General features: G+C 33.8%; 1 protein-coding gene across 8 annotated transcripts in view; it reads right to left on the bottom strand.

Annotated features, from left to right (window-relative positions):
• Positions 1 to 20,302, bottom strand: part of MLIP (muscular LMNA interacting protein) — a 252,774-nt gene that overhangs the window by 31,675 nt on the left and 200,797 nt on the right. For 6 of the 8 annotated variants that reach the window (XM_055330897.1, XM_055330900.1, XM_055330898.1 and 3 more), the window contains 2 exons: positions 20,005 to 20,133; positions 4,426 to 4,632 (listed from right to left, as the gene is read on the bottom strand). In XM_055330897.1, the coding sequence (XP_055186872.1) occupies positions 4,426 to 4,632; positions 20,005 to 20,133 (336 nt within the window). The remainder of the gene's footprint in view (positions 1 to 4,425; positions 4,633 to 20,004; positions 20,134 to 20,302) is intronic. The other 2 variants (XM_055330901.1, XM_055330902.1) reach the window with 1 other exon arrangement.

Raw genomic sequence — 20,302 nt, 5'->3', positions numbered from 1 at the left:
TAACCAGAGAACTTGTAATATGCATGAAATACTGAAAGGGGAAGTTTCGTAGAGGAACAGGGATAATTTGAGTAGGTCTGAAAGGATGAGAATGGTTTGCTTTGCATAAGTAAGGTGAAAAGCAGGAAGGTATTTTATATGAGGAGAATGCATGAGCAAGTTAAACAGTAAGAAATTCTCAAGGCATGCCTGGAGGAAAAATAAGTGGATTGGTTTAAGTAAAGTAGAATAATAATAAAGAGTAGTGAGAGATAACAACATGACAGGGATAACAAAAGAAGAATCTATTCAACCTGATGAATAACTATTGAGGAAAAAGCAGAAAAAGCATAATAGCTGCACCAAGTGTGAGTTTGAGGACTGAGAACTATGTTATTAATGACAGGAGTACAGGATCCAGAACAGAACTAGTTGGAGGGAAAATGAATGACAAGTTTGAGGTGACAACGTGACATCCTAGGGGAACTGAGAAGTGAGCAGCTAAAGTTATAAAACTAGGTCTCAGAGGAGAAACAGACTTGGAGCTGTGGATTTGAGAATGATCAGTACTAAGATCATCACAGAAGTCTGCGAGGGAGTGAGTACCTGAAGGGAGGCAATTAGAAAGAAGAGGTAGAGGAAGAAATGTCTCCCCCTTCCCCCCCCCAAAAAAGAAGGAGCAGTCAGGGAGTCAGAGCAGGGCAAAGAGGAAGACCCAAGAGTGTATGATCAACTGTGCCAATTGCTGCAAGGGATAAAAGACACAGAGGACTGAGAGCATTCAGCTGAGTTCTCTGACAAGCATTTTACCTCAAGAGAGCAATCTCAATAGAGTGGTTGAGGCAAAAAGACAGAATGCTTTCAAGAATGGGTTAAAGCCTGAGTATAGAGGGAGAATGGAGATAATGGCTATTGATCACTTTGAGAGCAAGAAAGTCTCGGAATTACGAGGCTTGTGGCACTATCAAGCAAAAAGATGGAGATGAGTTCGTTTTATCTTGTTTTTATGTGATTTTTTTTTCTTTTTGAGGTTTCTGAAAAGAGGAGGGGTTCAACATTAAAAAGGACAAATGAAGATTCAAAAGTGTGCTGGGGGGACACCTGGGTGGCTCAGCAGTTGAGTGTCGGCCTTTGGCCCAGGTCATGATCCCAGGGTCCTGGGATGGAGTCCTGCCTTGGGCTCACTGCCCAAGTAGCAGGGAGCCTGCTACTCCCTCTGCCTATGTCTCTGCCTCTCTGTGTCTCTCAAGAATAAATAAATAAAATTTAAAAATTAAAAAAAAATTAAATCTAACTCTTATATTGTTCTTATTATGTTCCAGGCACTATTCTGAGTGCTTTGTACATATTAATACATCTTAATGTCATAATACTCTAGTAAATTGGGTACTCTTATCACCCTCATTTTTAAAGGTGAATAAATGGAGGCATGCAAAGCCTAAATGTCTTACCCAACATCACCATCTGGAAGGAGTGGGGGATCAAGAAATGAACTTAGACTGACTGTCTAGAGACATCGTGCTCTTAACCAGGAGGCTATATTACTTTGAAGGATTAAAGAAAGAGACCTGGAGAAAAAGAGGATCTCATGATTTTTTACAAGATGAAAAGGAAAGTACCTGTGCATCATCATGTATGATATGACATTATAAGATAGAGCTCTATCTTGAAAGTAAGAGAAAAAAGTAGAGATTAAGGTAAAGATATAGGACACTCGGAGTCTGATGAAGATTCAGAAAAAATGAGCACACACTACAGATTCAACAGAAGAATTATAAAACCTGTTAAACACATTCTGTAGCCCCAGGTGATGAGGGACTGTTAAAAACAGTTAAGTCAAGTTCAGTGTGGCTCTCCAGAGGGAATTATGGGAAGATTTGAATTTGGAAATGAGCCTAGTAGGTAAAGCTGTAAACCAGGTCTGGCAATGACATTAGTGTACTGGAGAGAAGTTAATTTAGAGAGCAGATTATGGTTTACAATTCCAGACAAGAAGCTATTTCAAGTGAAAAAGATAAGTCTTGAAATCCGGTATGCTACTGGTCCTATATTTATAATATAAGATTTGTAGAGGTAGATATCAAATTGAGTAATCTGTATATTTTCATGGTAGCAACTTAAGTTCAAAACTATTGAATGTTCTGATTCTTCCATTAAGAAATATTGTCTTACATTACTATTATTATTATTTCTGATGTGAACGTTTCTTTATTCAGTATCAATAAATCTCTGACCATGCAAGACAAAATCTAATATAAAGATTGTATAAACTGAAAATAATTGTCCCACCTCAAATCACTTGTTCTTCACAGCCTGACCAAGTACAGATTAAAATATGAATGAAAGGGGGATCCCTAGGTGGCTCAGCAGTTTGGTGCCTGCCTTCGGCCCAGGGCATGATCCTGGAGTCCCGGGATCGAGTCCCACATCAGGCTTCCTGCATGGAGCCTGCTCCTCCTCTGCCTGTGTCTCTGCCTCTCTCTCTCTCTGTCTCTGTCTCTCAAAAATAAATAAATAAAATCTTAAAAAAAAAGTGGATGAAATACTGACTCTGTCCTTGAACCTCTGTGAATGCTGGCTGGTTCTAGAAAATACCACCAAAATATTAAAAGAAAGAGCTACTTAATGAAATTGATATTTATGAAACACAATTATAATCCTATCATAGATGGTAATTTATAAGAATATGTGTATGTTATTTTCAGATTCATCAATTTAAGAACTAAATGGATTTTATATATTTTGGCAAAGATTAAATCAGGAAGAATTTCAAATAATATAAAATCCCCTAAAATATTATACTTTCCCTGAAATGCTTCTTTTTTTCTAAACCAAGAGTAAGAAACAAAGGTCATAAGAATGTCATCCTGAACTTTGCCCAAAAACATTGTTTGCAGAAAATTGATATTTTATTATTTTTTTATTTTTATTTATTTTTTAAAGATTTATTTATTTATTTATTTATTTATTTATTTATTTATTTATTTATTTTTATGATAGACACAGAGAGAAAGAGGCAGAGACACAGGAGGAGGGAGAAGCAGGCTCCATGCCGGGAGCCTGACGTGGGACTCAATCCTGGGACTCCAGGATCACGCCCTGGGCCAAAGGCAGGTGCCAAACCGCTGAGCCACCCAGGGATCCCCGAAAATGGATATTTTAAAGGCTTAATTCAGAGTTGGTCATTCAGTCATGATAGATGCTATTAAATATAAAAAGTAAAATATTCTTCATGTAATAATGTTTACTTTTTAGATGACTGTCTTTAGACTAAGTTCATGAGCATCTCCTCAAAAAAACATTTTAGGGCCCAACCGATATTGTACAACTACATTCTGGAGCATATTGATTCGGGCCTTTATTGGTTTCCAAGTACAGAAGTGTATTCCATTAGATACAGAGGATTTGCAAAATAAATATTTTTAAACAAGATTTTGAGTTTTACAAAAAAAAAAATTAATGGTAGGTTGAGCTTAACTAATCAATTCTCTTGTGAAATTTTCAGAACCTGAGTCCATAATAGCCAAGTTGTCCTTACAGTAATGCTCAGAAGAACAAAGGGCACTCCTCACTAAGTCTTATGTGGTATTATTGACTGCTTGCTTCTGATAGAACATGTATAATTGCATTCCAAAGCCAAATATAAATATAATTTAAATTATATTATATTATTATAATATAAATATAATTTTCACTTAAAATATACATCATGTTTATATAAGAATAAAAATCTATAATATATTAAACATTTAAATTATATTATAAATGTAAAAATATAATAAAAATATTAAAACAATATATATTAAAATATGAAATACGTATAATATATGTTTTCTTTAGGGTAATGAACACTTCATTTTACATATCCCATCATTATACATTATGAGGCAGATAGACACATTTTAAAATAAAATGTTAATAGCATAAGGTATAAACTTACTGAATCACTGACTTGTACACCTAATGTAACATTGTGCCAACAATACTCAAATAAAAAATAAAACAAAATAAAATGAGATGTTAACACTATTTTGTAGATACCTGTAGCAATTCTAAGTATTTCTTTGCTCGTTGCCTGCAGCAGCAAGTGCCTCCTTAATAAGGCACTATAATTTAAAGAAGCTTTTTAAGGAATGTTGAACTGAGACTAGCAGATAAATTAATAATGATATCTTGTAAGGTTTTGGAAAATTTCTCGGGATTTCCACCTTAGGATTAGAACATGAAACAATGAGGAATACAAATCAGGAAATGACTTTGAAAGCAAAAATATGTATTTAATAACTTCTCAAGGTTAATTAACTATCTTTTTGTAAGGTCGTGGGATTTAACACAAATATTTAATATTCTTAATATATATGTTTCCTCGATGCTTAAGTTTCAAAAGTTAGGCATAAAGACAGTTCACAGCACAGAACAATTCCCATCTCCACAGGGAATTCTCACCTTATTATACGTGTTGCCACTAAACAGGGTGTGAGAATTCCCCTGTTCATCACTCAGTGAGAAGGAGGACAAATGGCTGAAGGGTCCTGGGGTAAGACAGTCAGCCTGTGAGAAGGTCTGTGGAGGCAGCAGGGACTTAGCAGGAGGACAGAGTCTAGTCTGATATAATGGGTGGAGAGAAAGAGGCTTGGGAGGAACTGTTACATCCTGGGAAGAAGAAAGGTATAAAGAGCATTTTAGTAGACAAAAGTCAAGCTCACTTGGAATTAAGTTAAATATTATAGACGTTATGTCAGAATCTCTTAGAAATAAGAAGGAAACCTTTCCTCGTACTTGGGCCCTTCACAAGACACCTGCTTTCATGGTGTACTGTTTATTTCTTTCAGTAATTCCCGTCAGTCTCCCTCTTCCAGCCTCTTCTGCAGAATGAAACAAGCACCTGCAGTGTCTCCTGAAATGTGTCAAGGTTGTTATTTTTGAACGTATTGAGAGGAGAAATGTTTAAGTTTGAGAAATGTTTAATGTTAAGTTAAGGGAGGAGAGAGCTCATCCCAAAGGTAATAGGACGACATTAGAAAAGTCTTCGTTGAAGAAGTAAGTGACAGTGGAAATTAAGAGTGCTTGAGATTTGGTGCAGAAGAAACAGGGGAGACAGGTGACCATTGCAGCGAGATCAGTGTCCAAGCCCCAGGGGCAAAAGCATTGGTTTAATCCACAGTACAGTAAGTTGTCAAGTTGGGCTGAGTATGGGCAAGGGCTGAAGGAGAGGTGAGTCTGGAAAGAATGGAAGAGGTCTTCAATTCCAGGCAGTGTGTTGGAGAGAAACTGGATACAGTGCCCAGATGAGTTCATGTGTAGAGAGGAGAGGGAATGAGGCCTTTAGGGTGGGTCTTTCACCTGGAAGGTGGATGAAGGTGAAAGACTTAGAGGAAGTAAGACCCACAGGATGAGGCCAGGAATTGGGGCAAGAAAGCCACAAGAGTGGAAAACATCAAGTCTACAAAGAAAATCTGCAAAAAGGGCCTGTATATGTATATATCTATGAAAGATAGGTCTACTTTTTTGCAGATATACCACTTCTCATATTTCTGAAATTCTTATTGTAAGGAAATAGATCGACAGTGATTATCTGTAAGACCCCCTCAGGGCATGAATCTTATAAAATGAAACCTGATTTATTCACCTCTGTGGCCTCAGAGTTACGTACAATGCCACTATAGTACATCCTTAATACATTATTGAAATTTCAGAGGAATATAATATTTTCTGTGAGTTAAATACTGTATTCTATTATTTCTCTGCTCCATAAGCATTGAATTAATATGTTTTGGTTTTGTGTGAAATGGAAATTTAATTCAAAATAGTACACATTGCTCAAAATTATATTTAGCAAGCAAGTAAATTCAACTTTAAAACTGTACGCTTAACATTGTTTATTGTAAGTTTAATTCATTTTACCAATACCATGTATTTTTAAGTCACTGATTGGTTTTCTAAAGTGTACATTGAATGTGTTTGCTGTATCAGTAGATATATTTTCCTTTTTAAAAAAGTATTAAGATTTAAAACTCAGAAAATTTAAGCAGGCTAGAAAATTATAATTCTAGGTCTTTGGAGTTAGTCAACATGAGGTTACAAACCTCGGTACCTTGAAATAGTAACTAATTAATTTCTTGTTTGCTGCAAGTGTTGATTTTACATATCAAGCAAATACAGATAATGTTACACATGCACACTGCAAGTACACACTATTATAAAAAAAGAAGATACCATCCTATTTACAACATTCTGCATCTTATTTGTATTTTTTCCCCACTTAACAACAGCTTTGGAAGGAATATCTCTATGCCAGTATCTGAAAGCTTTGGATTTCCTGCCAATACATATTACTGAATTATCTCACAGATGTAATTGCCATTCAGTTAGCTTCTCTTAGAAGTTCCAGGTGTATCACCCAAAATATCAAATTCCTAGTGGTATGATAAATTTACCTCCTCTTTGTCAGTTCTCATACTTTTTATTCCTTTCTTTTGTCTAATTTGATTAGCCAATACCACTAACATTATTAAATGATAGTCACGTTATTATGCAACTTAAAGGGAGCGCTTGTACTATTTGCCCATTAAAGGTGGCTTTTAGATTGAAATATATTCTAACTTTGTTTTATTTTTCAATCAACTATTTCATTTTTTTTATCAGCAACTTATCACATTTCTTAATCAGCGTGGGAAGCAATTATCTGAAAACCGAGTAGCAAACACAACTACCTTTGTAAGAAAAAGGCAACGTTATTATTGAGAGTTGACAGTGCTTAGGAAAAGGTGAGAGAAAATGGCAAGGAGAACAGTCCTTGGTTAGTGATCCAGTTCTAGCTTTTTTTGGAGGGTTCAAGAACCCATTGTGAAGATGTCAGAAGCCAGACCTATAGTGATCCAGGGAAGTAACAGGATCCCTAGATGGGAGAATCCAGCAGAGCTAAATCCTAACGGAACAGGAAATGTCTTATGTTTCTATGCTCACTGTAGCCAACCTCCATCTCTCAAGAGTTGGTCAAGTCTGAACACTTCTGTAGGGTCAGATGATACCAGCTATTCCAGGCAGCTCAGCAGGGAGGGGCACTTGGAAAGGTCATAGAGAGCTAAGAATCCTGACCAGGATCACATTGGTTGATAATCACATTGGTTGATAGTACAGTGCAAAGGTGAAAGAATTCTTGGTGGTGGCAGTCTTAACATATACGTCATCTGAGGCTCCTGTTCCAATCTATGCTATTTGTCTTCTATGTTTCATGTAAGTCATTAGGCTGTGATTCTCTTTACCATCATCTTGGAAATTTTCTTTGCCTATCTCTTATGTTCTATCTCCTGTTTCCAATATGCCACATCTTTCTTGATTCTCTCTCATATTTTACCAGAACCTAAAGGAGTTTCCTGGGGGGAAATGAAGTATTGGAAGAAAACTTTTGACCTTTGCATGTTGAAAATTTTGTTCTGCCCTCACATTTAATTTTTTTAGACATAGGATTCTAAGTTGCAGAATAATTTCATTCAGAATTTTGAAAGTATTTTACACTATAACAGTGTGATTATACTGCTACTATTTTATACATATTTTTCAAAACATTTAGTATTTATGATTTCTACAGATTTTCTGTTTTCCAGTTTTCTTTTGTCAATTCTTATTAATTCATTTCCCTTGCTTTCCTTATGTGCAGGATATTTTATCATTCTTAAATTTTTCAAATCAAATATTTAATTCACTTATTTTTATTCTATTTATTCATTAACCATATTTAGAGTCATAAGTTTTTCTTCCAAGAACTATTTTGACTGTATTCTAATAAAAAATAGTTTTATTACTTTTTTTTTCTTCCAGGTAGAAATTTTATTTTGAATTTACTCTTTGATCAAAAATTTGTTGAAGAGCACATTTTTCAATATATAGGTGGCAAGGAAAGCCAAATTAGTCATAATGCGTCCAGAAGTTTGTCACTTTAAAATACCTTGCCAGAAGATGACTTGAAAACTTCCAAATGATTCCAGAGATATTCTTGGTCCTTCTCTATCTCATTATTATAAAGATACACACAAACATAGAGTTATCCCTATGTTTCTATTACTGTATGAATTAATCTTGACTATATTTAAATGTAATATATGTAACAGGCCTTCTCTCTATATAGTGTGTGCAGGTATGCACACATCTACATCTTCTTTATCATCAGAGTTTATCTAAGGATGTTGATGTAATTTTAATCTCACACCCACAAATTTTTTATATATTCTACTGCTGATTTTACCTTCACAATTTTCCCATAGAACTGTAATTTTATTATAAAGAAGTTGCTTACTTTAGAGACTAAGTTTTCTCTGACTTATTTCTCCTTTAAGTCCCCAAATGTCACTTTTTGTATATTTCATATTTAGAACACAAATGCCATATACTAAGACTATCTTTAAATCTGTATTTTGATCTAACTGCAAAATGAAACTGCAGTATAGTGTAATTTGCTCACTACTTTTGTGTTTAAAATATCCAGATTTTTTCAATGCACTTTGTAATGGTATCTAATACAAAGGGATGAAATTCAGTTCATCATTCTATTGTTTTCTATATATTACTTTATAGTGTACAGCAGGAAGAACATATTTATTTCCAATTAAATTGGGTATTTAATTTTTACTTTATGAATATTCCTCAAAAGAGATATTTATCATTTACTTCAGCAAAACTTTAAACAGTATAATTTTGAGTACTTTATATCTTTATTTTATTTTTTATATCTTTAAACATTGCTGAAATTGCACAGCATCTGCAAGTTCTGGATGCCTACTTTGTAAATATATCTTAAGATACCATAATACAATTATTAAGACTCAAGGTAAAATGATAAATTAGGGATAGATATATTAATATTAATAATGAATTAACAATATGACTGTTAACAAGCTTATACTAGGTATAGGCATTACATCGTTACTGATATTTCTTGCTATTTATCCCGATATTAGTAGTGGTATATTCAATCCAGATTATTTTGCAGGAGATTTTTTGAAACAAAGTCACTTATTTTATGAGGATTATTTTAATTTAATTAAAAATAGTTAATGTGATAAATCATATGTCTGACTGGGCCAAGCCAACTGAGGGCTCTCTGAATCAAACTAGAGAGCTGACACTTTCCCAAGAAATCTCACTTGAAGTATATATGAGTTATGACTGTCTAGCACTGATACTTACAAAGACAACAATGTAAACCCATATAAATCAGCAAAGCTTAAAACATCTCTTATAATTTTAAGTCAGGAGGTGGCCAACTTCTCCTGTGAAGGTCCATTTAGTATATATAATAGGTGTTACAAATCATATGTCTGTCACAATTACTTTGGTAGCATGAAAACAGCCTTAGACAATACATAATGAATGGGCATGGTTGTGTGCCAATAAAATATTTTTTATATGTGGATCAGATCTGACCCACAGATAACAGTTTGTGAACCCTATTTTGGATTTTAAAAAAATTAATAAAATCTTTATGTCTGACCTGCACCCCACCACCACCCCCATGAATTATCTTGAGTTTGGTAGATACTACTTTGGAGAACACTATGCTAAGTGACTACTGGAAATAAACATTGTATACCCTGCTTTTGCATCCAATGGATAAATCTTCTAATGTTCTAGTTTTTGAGGGAAGGACAGGGGTCATAAAATTGTCTCATACATGTTTCTATCAGTGAGAAGTGTTAACATAGTTATTTCTAAGAAAATGCTTTTAGTGCTTTTTACTTACTTGAGAATTGTCTTTTTCAATATAAAAATACTTAGGACAAATTTTTCAAAATAAAATAATCTTTACTTAGGATCTTGATTTTTAAAAAGGGATTATTTCAGTTAATTATAATATCCTATCCTGAAAAACTTAAAAAACACCAGAATTTATGATGCAAATAATACCTTTGTTCATTAGAGAAAATTTAGCAGACAGTATGCAGAGAATAAATTAATTTATCTCTGTTCATTAAGAGAGCTGGAGATACTGCAAAATTAAGTATTAACAGAGACATCAGAAAATTAATGCTATAGTCCTTTTGGCTGCATTCACCACTCTAGAAAAAGCCAACTTTCTGCTCAGCCATCAAGTCAAACTATTTAACTTCAAAAGCTGTTTTCACTGCAACACCAGAGGGCATTTTAAGCTACTGTGGGCTCTTTTCATTAAAGCCTGCACATCTGAGACTCTTTTGTTCCATCCTGGCATTTTAAAGTTAGCCCCTTCCCGTGGTTTGGAAGTAAAGGGTGAAAATCCACTTTCTCTTTGCTCCCACTGTCCCCACTTCATACCATGCAGTGATTTGTGCCTCTGGAAACTCAGAGCACCACCAGGTGAAATTACTGGAGCTTTAACCCCATCCTCTCTCCCTTCTTCTACCTCTTTGGTAGAACAACACTTACTTTCAAAATGCAGCACTTCTTTTCAACTTCCTTTCCTGTCTGGAGCTTATAGCAATTTAAAATCAGAATAACAGCATTTGTGCTACAGTTTCAGGTTGAAAACAAAACTCTGTTCATGAAGTCAAGAACAGTTACCGGGTATTTCATACCCAGTGACTCCTTCAGCCAAAGGCATATCAACATTTTACAGATACCATCACAGAAAACCCAAATTACCAAGAAGAGATTGTAATCATCTACTCTACAAAGATCAAGCCAAGATAAAGTAGGTCTCTTAATTTTGAGCATATGGCATAACTTTTTGTTTATCAGCCCTAATTCTGAAGAATCCATATGCATTTTAGAAAGAGACATACTTAAAGCCACACTTAACCTATTTCAAATCCTTGTTTGAATCAAAAAATGCAAACATGTGAAGTATGAAAAGAGATAGCATATGCTTAGCTTTTTCAAATCCCTTTAACCCGAAAAAGTTTTTAAATGATTAAAATACAATTTTCAAGATAGGCTTTGGGTTATTTAATGTTTGTGATGGTCTAACAGCAAATCACACAGAGCAGATGACACTGTGAAGATATAGTGATGGCGATGTGCTCAAGAGAGAAGAAAGAGAAAATATTTCATAATCAATCACAGTGGGTACTAGAGAGTTAAAATGCTGTTTTATGTTTTTCTATACACATAGTTTAATTTTTTTCTTAGGTTGCCAACCAACATATATTTGGTAGAGAGGAGCAACTTATACTGAAAAAGTCAAAAAGCAACATAGAAAAGAGATTTCTGTGTCTTCCAACAATGGGGAGGAGAACATATTTGGTTACCCTTTAGCAAGGAGTAAACTTCTTGCTTCCAAAATTATAGTGATTTTAAAGGACATAATAACAACAAACATTTCAAATGTGTATTCCCTATAAAGTTTCCAATGTTCCTCTGCAATGACTGTTTTGTGTAACCATGAATGAGTATTAATATGAGTACTATTAGAAATAGGATTAGTAGCCCCATTTTTTTTCTAGGGTGAAATTGAAGTTCAGAGTTCCTAGGCTCACACAGAATCCACGTTCTTTCTATCGCATTCCATCATAAGGTTTCTCTCCTTTGTGGGAAGCAGAAGAATCAAAGACTCCAGGAACCAGTAGTCATGGTAGATCCCTTAGTGGATCAGAGGACGGGCGGACCAGGCCATGGTGTGTGCCTGAGTGTGTAGTGAACAGTTTCACATGACGAAGTACAGAAGATTACAAAGAAGGTAAAGAGTAGCAGAAAGTTACTCTTTCTGGTCCAAAATAGGTAGGACTCACTAGTAGCTAAGTTTCATGAGGGCAAGGATAATGTCTGCTCCATTTCCGGTAGAGTTACCCATGTGTGTTGCAGAGCCTGGCACAAATGTTAAAGAGCTGAATGCTAGGAATAGAGAGAAAGGAGTGAGCATGGAGGGAAGCAGCAACACCATCCATCAGGAACATCAGGAAACCATAGCACCGCTAGGATGGGGCCACATGCCAGGACTAATTTGTTATGATTTTGACCTACATAGTAGGTTACAAAACTTTATGTCTCTCCAAACATATGACGTGAGTAATAATACTTGCTCTTTTTTTTCCTTTTGTGAATCAGCTAAGGATGATAAATATCATCCAGTAATATTTAAATATTTAATAATAATATTTATTATTATATTCTTATGGTATTTAAAAACATAAACACAGAATTTCAGGGTAAGAGGGCACCATCAAAAGTATTTTGTACAATACCCTCATTTTGCAGATATGCTATAAGTCCCAGTATCAGGAATGACTTCATCCAAAGCATGCATTTTATCAGACTGCCTGATATTAAAAAAAATTCTCTTTAAAATTTTTTTTAGTTGATTCTCTTGAAACCTAACAATTAGGGAAATACAAGAATGAGGGTGAAATGTACAAGATGATGGGGAAGCCATAACTTTGCTGAAATATCTAGAGCCAATGAAAACACATGCCCTTTAATAAACAGGGGTATAGGTAGAGGCTACATGGTATGTGGGAAACCTCATAAATGGAGGCTTACTTACCTCCTTTGTATAAATCAAATAGGGAAAAGTTCTTAGTTAAGACACAAAAAGAAGATACCTAGTCATTGTTGGTTGAATTGCAATGCCCTTGGTAAGGGTAGTATTGAGCATCATTAGTCATAGTATTCTTGGAGCTGGAAGAGAGCCAAAAAATGGTCTAGTCCAGGATATCTCAGCTCCAGCACTACTGGCATTTCAGGCTAGATAATTCTTTGTTGTGGGAGACTGTCCTGTATATTGTAGGATGTTTAGTAGCATTCAAGCCCCTATCCACTAGGTGCCAGTGGCATTCCCAGTTATGACAACCAATAACGTTTGGGCCAACATCACCCCAGTTGAGAACCACTGGGCTAGCCCAATTCCCACGCTTCATGGATAAGGTTCACAATTCACAAATGCACAGGGTAGAGCTGGTTAATCACACTTGCATGATATGATCCAGACTTCAGAGTTGTTTCCACAAAACCAAGCCGCTCTAGTTTTCCTTTGGTTCAATTACACCTCAGCGTAGATGAAGTCATTAGATCCTACCTGGATAAGGGTTCTAAAATTGGAAGGTGAGAATAGCCTGACCCTACAATACCCTGAAGAAGGCCAGTCTTTCCACCAAATGCAATTCATGATTGCCTAAGATTTCCTGGAAATGGATTAGTCAAAGATTGAAAAAAAAAAAAAAAAAACCTCTATTTTTCTGAATTTACCCAATTGTATGACTATCATACAGGCTTGCTTTTATTTGAACAGGTAAAATATGTTAAGCCTCTCAACTCTACCAGATAAAGTTAACTGACAATTCAGTCCCTGGTGAGTTGTTTATTTCCATGCCAAATGCAATTTTCTATTTTCAAGGAAAAGCAAAGGCAAAAAACATATTAAACACCTAAAGGTCCATAAGACAAACTGATATTTGGATGGCCTGGCTGCAAGAGATTAAATTTCTCTTAGGATTGTCCATATTTGGAGATTAGAACATTAGTTCAAAAGAGTCTAAAAACCTGCCAGCTCTCCAGCCTCTAAGGAATCACTGATTTTGAATTTACAAATTTACAGATCTTCCTTTCCATGCAGCCTTTGAAATGAAGATAACTACACTTTTGCACATGTTATGTATTCCATACATCATTTTCTTTTTCCCATATATTTACTGTAAATGACCTGCTTCACCAGCAGGTTGAGTTTTCCACGAGCTGGACTTCTCAGGCTATCTTTGGCTCTGTAGTGGAATTCAAAAACCAGTTTCTTTACCAGTTTTCTCTCTATGCTTCATTCTCTCCTATGCATTCTTTTGGTTGCTTTTTTCATTTGGATTTGTTTTTTTCTCTGCCTAAATTTCCGACCTTAAGTTATTTTATACAGGATCACAGAAAAGAGGTTTCCAACTCTCTCCACATAACTCATCTTCAGGTTTCTATATCTTGCTGTGACCTTTATATTTGTCATCAAAGTCTGTCTAATCTCACCCACGCTGTAAAATAAGTAACAATCTCCCCAATGCTTAGAGAATATAACATGTTTCAAACACATCGGTCTTAGCATTTATGTTCAAATAATACATTCAACTTTTATTGTGTCCTCCTCTATACATTCTACCTTGATTGCTCTTCTCATGGATCAAACAAAATTTTTCAGTAGAGAAAAATCACAAGCCTCTCTGCATTTCCTAAGGATATGTATTTGTTAAATAACAAAATTCAATCAAGTACATTTTAAAGATTTAGTTGGCTTTATTAAATGATTCATGAACCAGGCAGCACCTCACCTAGTAAGTAGAAGAAAGCACTAAGGAGCTAGACAAAATAGAAGGTTTTATAGAAGGGTGGAGCAAGAACATTATTAGCAAAAAAAAAAAAAAGATTATTCCAGGGCAGGTGGCCTTTGAGAGGGAAAAGCCAAGTTTCTTATAATGCAGATTATTATTACCTCTTCCTTCTTTGGTGGGTAGAGAAGACCCAGGAGGCCCTCATTGACACATATAGAAAAATTCTTGACTGACAAGATAAGACTACATTTCCGGGGAAGGTTGAAAGTTCAAATCAATTATGTATTAAGCACAGGTTTGAGAACTCTAAATGACACCATTTTGAGTCCACGGTTTTTAATTTTTTTCAGTTTTTTTCATAAACATTATTAACAATTATAAATCATTTTAAGCAGTTGTAGAATTGAAACTGTATAAAGAGGAAGGAAGGGGAGTACTGTAGACAATGTCCTGGGACAGGAACACTAGTTTTACCAAAACTCTCCTACATACCATATGACAAAACCATGCCAAAGACATGTGATTGTTACTATCCACAGTTCTATTTACAGGCTGACCTTGACTCAGAGTTCAAAAAGAAGTATGGGATAAAGACTTCTGTGAAGTAAAAATATAAGAATGTATCTTTTTTCCTTGCCAACACATAAAACTTTCTAATCTCTAAATAACATTTACTCTGGATATTACTTAAAGAATTTTTACACAGCTACCTTCTCCCTTTTGACATTCTGTTTAATACTTTTCAGAAGAAATTAATATAGAATATTTGATTTTAGCAAGACCTTATCTTAAAACTCGAGCATAATTTACATGAGAGCTTCTAAATATGGCAGTGCCATTTCTCTTAAACAGAGATAAGAACATCATGAGCTAACAAAGCATTGAAGAAGAACATATTTGCATAAAATGTTCAGATCATCATTGTTGCCTCATAGATTAGGGTAGGGTTGGATACCACAGATCTACCAAATATTTGTTAAGTAACTAATGCCTCAGAGCTTAGCTAATTATTAGAATTCAGTTGTTTAACTAATTTTTAGAATTATTAGAATAATTCAATCTAATATAATCCAAGTGGCAATGGGTCTTCTTAAGATTTTGATATTTTAGACCAAGTAAGAATCTGTTCAGTACTTTAACCCTATGTAGGTCAAGGGAAGGGAGCAGGAAAGTAAGTTTCCCATAGCTTGAAGATAACTGCAACAGAAAATTGCAAGTTCCAATCAACCTCAATAATTATATAAAATCAAGAGAAAGGTTATGCAAAAAAAAAAGAAAAAGAAAAAGAAAGAAAGAAAGAGGAAAAGAAAAGAAAAAGAAAAAAGGAAAAAAGGAGACATGAAATCTTAACTTTGAAAAGGTGATACCATTTGATTATACTCTAGAGAAAAAGCAAATTTTGTCTCTATATGACAATTAAAAAAAACAGTTTATTATGTTGATGATAAACTATCTATTACATGTGATATATTTCCTGTTTATGATCAATTATTACCTATTACATAAGAAGGAAGAAGGGAAGGAGGGAGGAAGAAAAGAAAAAGGTGGAAGGGAGGGATGAAGACAAAAGGAAAGAAGAAAAAACTCACAAAGATTTCATTAATCGAATAAACAAAAAACAACCTGGTAAAATGTAGAGAAACCAAATCTTTGGGCTTAACCCTTTCAAAAGAAATGTAACACAAGGCATTTCAGTTTTCTCCCCTTAAAACAATTTGGCAACCCACTTAATTAACTCTAGACCTAAAAAGGCTAAACATTTTAAGTTGAAAATATTTCTTAATAAATGGTCAGCAATGATAAAAGATAATTTTATAACAAAAGAGAATGAACCATCTTTACTGAGAAACAATTGTTGAAACAGCAGCAATTTATGGCAAAGCCAGAAGTCATTCAGAATAGAAGGCAGTATTGTCAGTTTCACCCATGACAAAGGTGAGTACTTGCTCTGTAATATTAACATGTGCGTGACACAAGGAAGAAAAGGTGAAGGTCACAGTAGAAATCTAACGAGGAATAATGAGATAGAAATCTGAAAGTCACCCATATAATCATCAAAGTTGAATGTCAAACAGAGAATTTGGTAGGAAAGTCAGATGTCTACGGAAAATCAAAAGAAAAGAAAGACTGAAAATACTACAAAAAAGAAAATTCCCCATAATTATCCTTTTATGCTCTCTGTGAAATGGTGTGAAGGAAATTCACTAAATGGTCATTTTCACAAAAAAACATGTTCTTTTGCTTACTAAAGCAAGTTAAAAGGAAAATAAAATTCAAGAGGCATACATGCTAGGAAGTGTTATTTCTCGAAAAAAAGAAAGAAGAAAGAAAGAAGAAAGAAAAGAAAGAAAGAAAGAAAGAAAGAAAGAAAGAAAGAAAGAAAGAAAAGAAAGAAAGAAAGAAGAGAAAGAAAGAAAGAAAGAAAGAAAGAAAGAAAGAAAGAAAGAGAGAGAGAAAAAGAGAAAGGAAAAAATGATTCCAGGAAAATCAGATGAAATTACAATATTTCCTCTTTAATTCTGTCTAAATCCTTTCTTTTTATACATTTCATTAAGATTTTCAGAAGAAAATGACATTTAATATTATGGGTTTGATTACAAATTTATAAAGAATGAGAGAATATTTTATGTAACATTTTATATACTTGAGATTAATGATCTCTTCTTATATTAAATCGAGGATCTTAAGTGAAGAAATCACCTTTATCTAATTAAAAACACTAAATGAGCAGAAAACAGTCAATATATTTTGCCAACTCACAAGTAGTCAGGCAAACCAAAAATCAGTGGGCTCTTAAAGTATCTTCATTCTCATCAGTGAATTGATTTTCTAAGCCTCAATGTCTTCTGGATGCCCATTTGTCCAATCAATTCTGTTAATTACTTTCCAACTCTGACCTTGATCATCAATAGAGAATGCTTCAAAGTACATCACAATAGTTTTAAACCCAAATGTGGAGAGTGAGGATATTTTGCAATAAGTCAAAAGGACCACAAATTGATACAATAATGGTTTTAAAGGTAATTTCAAAACAGCATAAACTTCATTCTGAGGAGTCTTTGTTACAAAATCCATCTAATATAGACAGATGCTTCCTGGCCTATGCCATTTTGATGCAAAAGCTGCTGATTAATAAGTCTCAATTACTTGATTATATATTTGGTTTCAAACTTCGCTTTTATACTCAGAGGCTGTCTCCAGGCAAATTTTCAGTTCATTATCAGTTCAAAAGGCTTCCTGCTTGTACCTTCTTAAGCTACAGTAAATACATTTCCGTCTGGTCTCATCATCTTTAATGTCTGACATTTTGTAACAGAGAGTTTTGAAATCATATTTTATGGCAGTGAAGCTGTTAGGAGAAATTTATTGACTTAACAATTCCATCCAACATCTCCTGTCATGTGGAACTGTCCCCAGTACAAGGCAGATTTGTGAATGTGAGCTGCTTCAATTTGGCCCAAGTGTCTGGCTAAAGAATTTTCCATTACATGGGTGGGTGAGATCAACTGAGTTTGGAACCATTCAATTTATTCTGTGGCAGCAGCAGAGGAGAATACAATAGCGACTAGTGAATTTGAGTATACTCTCTTCTATTCAAGTTCTGATGAGGTAGCAGCACTGAGATTATCAACTGTTATTACTCAATTTATATTTTAAGTAGATCTAAGCCTCTACACTTGCAAAGTGTCTTTGAAGTCTTTCTCTCTTGTAGATTCTGGACACACTAAGATGGTAGTTAGAACTCAATATAAAGAGACCAGTTGATAGTACATGTACTTGCCCAGTGTGCAGTGATCCTCAAGTTTCTATTATATTTTCCCTCTCATGCAAGGTTAGTGAGTAAGACCAAGAAATGTTTCAAATTCACTTTTAAGTAGTATGCTAGACTTCTTTCAATACTGACAGTCTGCAGACTCCTTTTACTTCCTGTGTTCCACATAAAAGGTGAAATATAAACAAGAATAAATTGACAAAATATATAAATACAATATGGCATCTCCATATTTACAAAAGAGTTCAAATTTTCCACAAATACAGGTCTGTATTATACATAAACAGAGCTTTAAACTTGCTGTCTAGTCAGGAAAAGCAGTGCAAAGAAATGACAACTCCTTTTAATGACAAGAATTTTTTATACTTGAAAATGGAATTTATCATTTTGGAGGACAGTAAATTGTGATAAATATATAATTTGATATTTTACAATGAATTCTGTTTAAAGTAAAATGCATACATTTGAAATTATATTAATATAAGAGAACAAAATTGTTATTTTACAGCATGAAAGCAATTTTGAAGAATATAAATTACATGGATAGTACATAAAGTTTATTTTAGCTGTTTGCATTTTGTCATTTAACTACATTATTTTTATAATGATCCCATACATTTTAAAATGTCATATAAAGCCTCTAAAGTATCTGTGTCACAAAGCAGTAGATACTTAATAATTTTTGTTGATGATGAAAATATGTTTTCCTAACAGAAATTTTTTTTATTTCTGTTACATGTGGAATTAGTGAATACAGTTCTATAAATCAGTAGAATTTCTCTATTTAATTTAAATTGGGGACTACATTTTATTCTATAAAATGGAAATAATTCAATGATATTAGTGCCTTCTAAAAATGTTTAACTTATCAAAATCATATCATCTCCATTTTATAGATAAAAACTATAGCAAATCATGAGAAAGTATTTGTGATGAACATTTACAAGGCTACACAGTGACTTCTGACCTAGTCACGGTTAATCTTTTATTTTAAGGAACCCAGATTTTTTAAATGGAAGAATCCTCAAAAAGTACCCAATCCGAATGCCTTATTTTATACATGAAGAAAATGAAGAGAGATGTTATAGAGTTAATATGTGGCAGATAAGATATTCCCTATGATTCACAAATGCAAATGTAATTTTTTAAAGAATATCCTTGGTTATCATTTTCAAAGTAAAATTTAAAAGCAGTATATCATCTTATATTCTTTCTTAAGTTTATTTTATTAATGATTACCAAGGGTGGTGATTTTACATGCTTTGGTTGTATGAGAAAGGTTTCTGGATTGCTTATATTGTTTATCCATGTAATAGTATTTGAGATATAAAATACATAATCCGTGCCTATTTGCTGCATCTCAGTAGGACAAATAGAGATGTAAAGTTTCTCTCTGAAATAATATGGACTTTTATATAACATAAATGTGTATTTTCATATGTTTCCCAAATAGCTTATAAAGCACCATCAACAACCTCCCATTATACCTCCTCCAATGTATAGGGTATATAAAAGGAAGACAGTACACCTTTTTTATGTATAAACTAAATGATCAACAAAGTCTTAAAATATCTTAAACCCCATCCCCAAAATATTACTGCTCAATCCAGGGGTTCATATCATCTCTACCATGTTGCAATGCATCCATACAATAGATCTTTTGCTAAATGTACTAATACCAAATCTAAAATATTGCATCTCTTCAAATTAAAGCAGGACTTTAGAAATAAGAAGGCAACACCTATATGAACCATCCAACCAAGAAAACAAAGTCTTTCTTTATGGAGAGTAGTGTCTTGGTTCCCTAAACAATACCAGCATTAGGTAGATTTTTTTCTTTTATTTGAAATACTTCAAACAAAATATCATCCTGGGAATATGTGAATCTCTTTTTATTATGCAAAAATTGATCTTTTTTATTACTAAGGATATTCCAATTAAATGAACGTTTTCTTATACATACTATATTCATAGAGGCATCTCCATATTTTATACAGTTATTTATCAAAATATTGAAGATTTTCTTTTATGTATGCTCACCTGCTCAGAAAAGAAGTCACTATTATCTTCCAGGTATTTACTGAAAGGGTTGGGCTCATAGACTTCCTCCTCTTTTTTCAGTAATATTTTGGATTTTACAGGTACTGGGCGAATCACTCCAGGCTTAGTCTTCATGAACATTAGATAAAAATTTTAAAATAAAGAAATAAATACCATTAAAATGAATGAATATGGTATTATTGTCATTTAAATGTTCTCACAAAAATGTATAGTTTTTTAAATTTTAAAATGATTTTACCAATACATAAAAGCAGCCTAGAAATCAAATGATTTTAAC

This window comes from Nyctereutes procyonoides, unplaced genomic scaffold, assembly GCF_905146905.1.
Source record: "Nyctereutes procyonoides isolate TBG_1078 unplaced genomic scaffold, NYPRO_anot_genome, whole genome shotgun sequence".
NCBI lineage: Eukaryota > Metazoa > Chordata > Mammalia > Carnivora > Canidae > Nyctereutes > Nyctereutes procyonoides.
The sequence above is the reverse complement of the archived record's forward strand: the minus strand, read 5'-3'. Positions and strand labels throughout refer to the sequence as shown.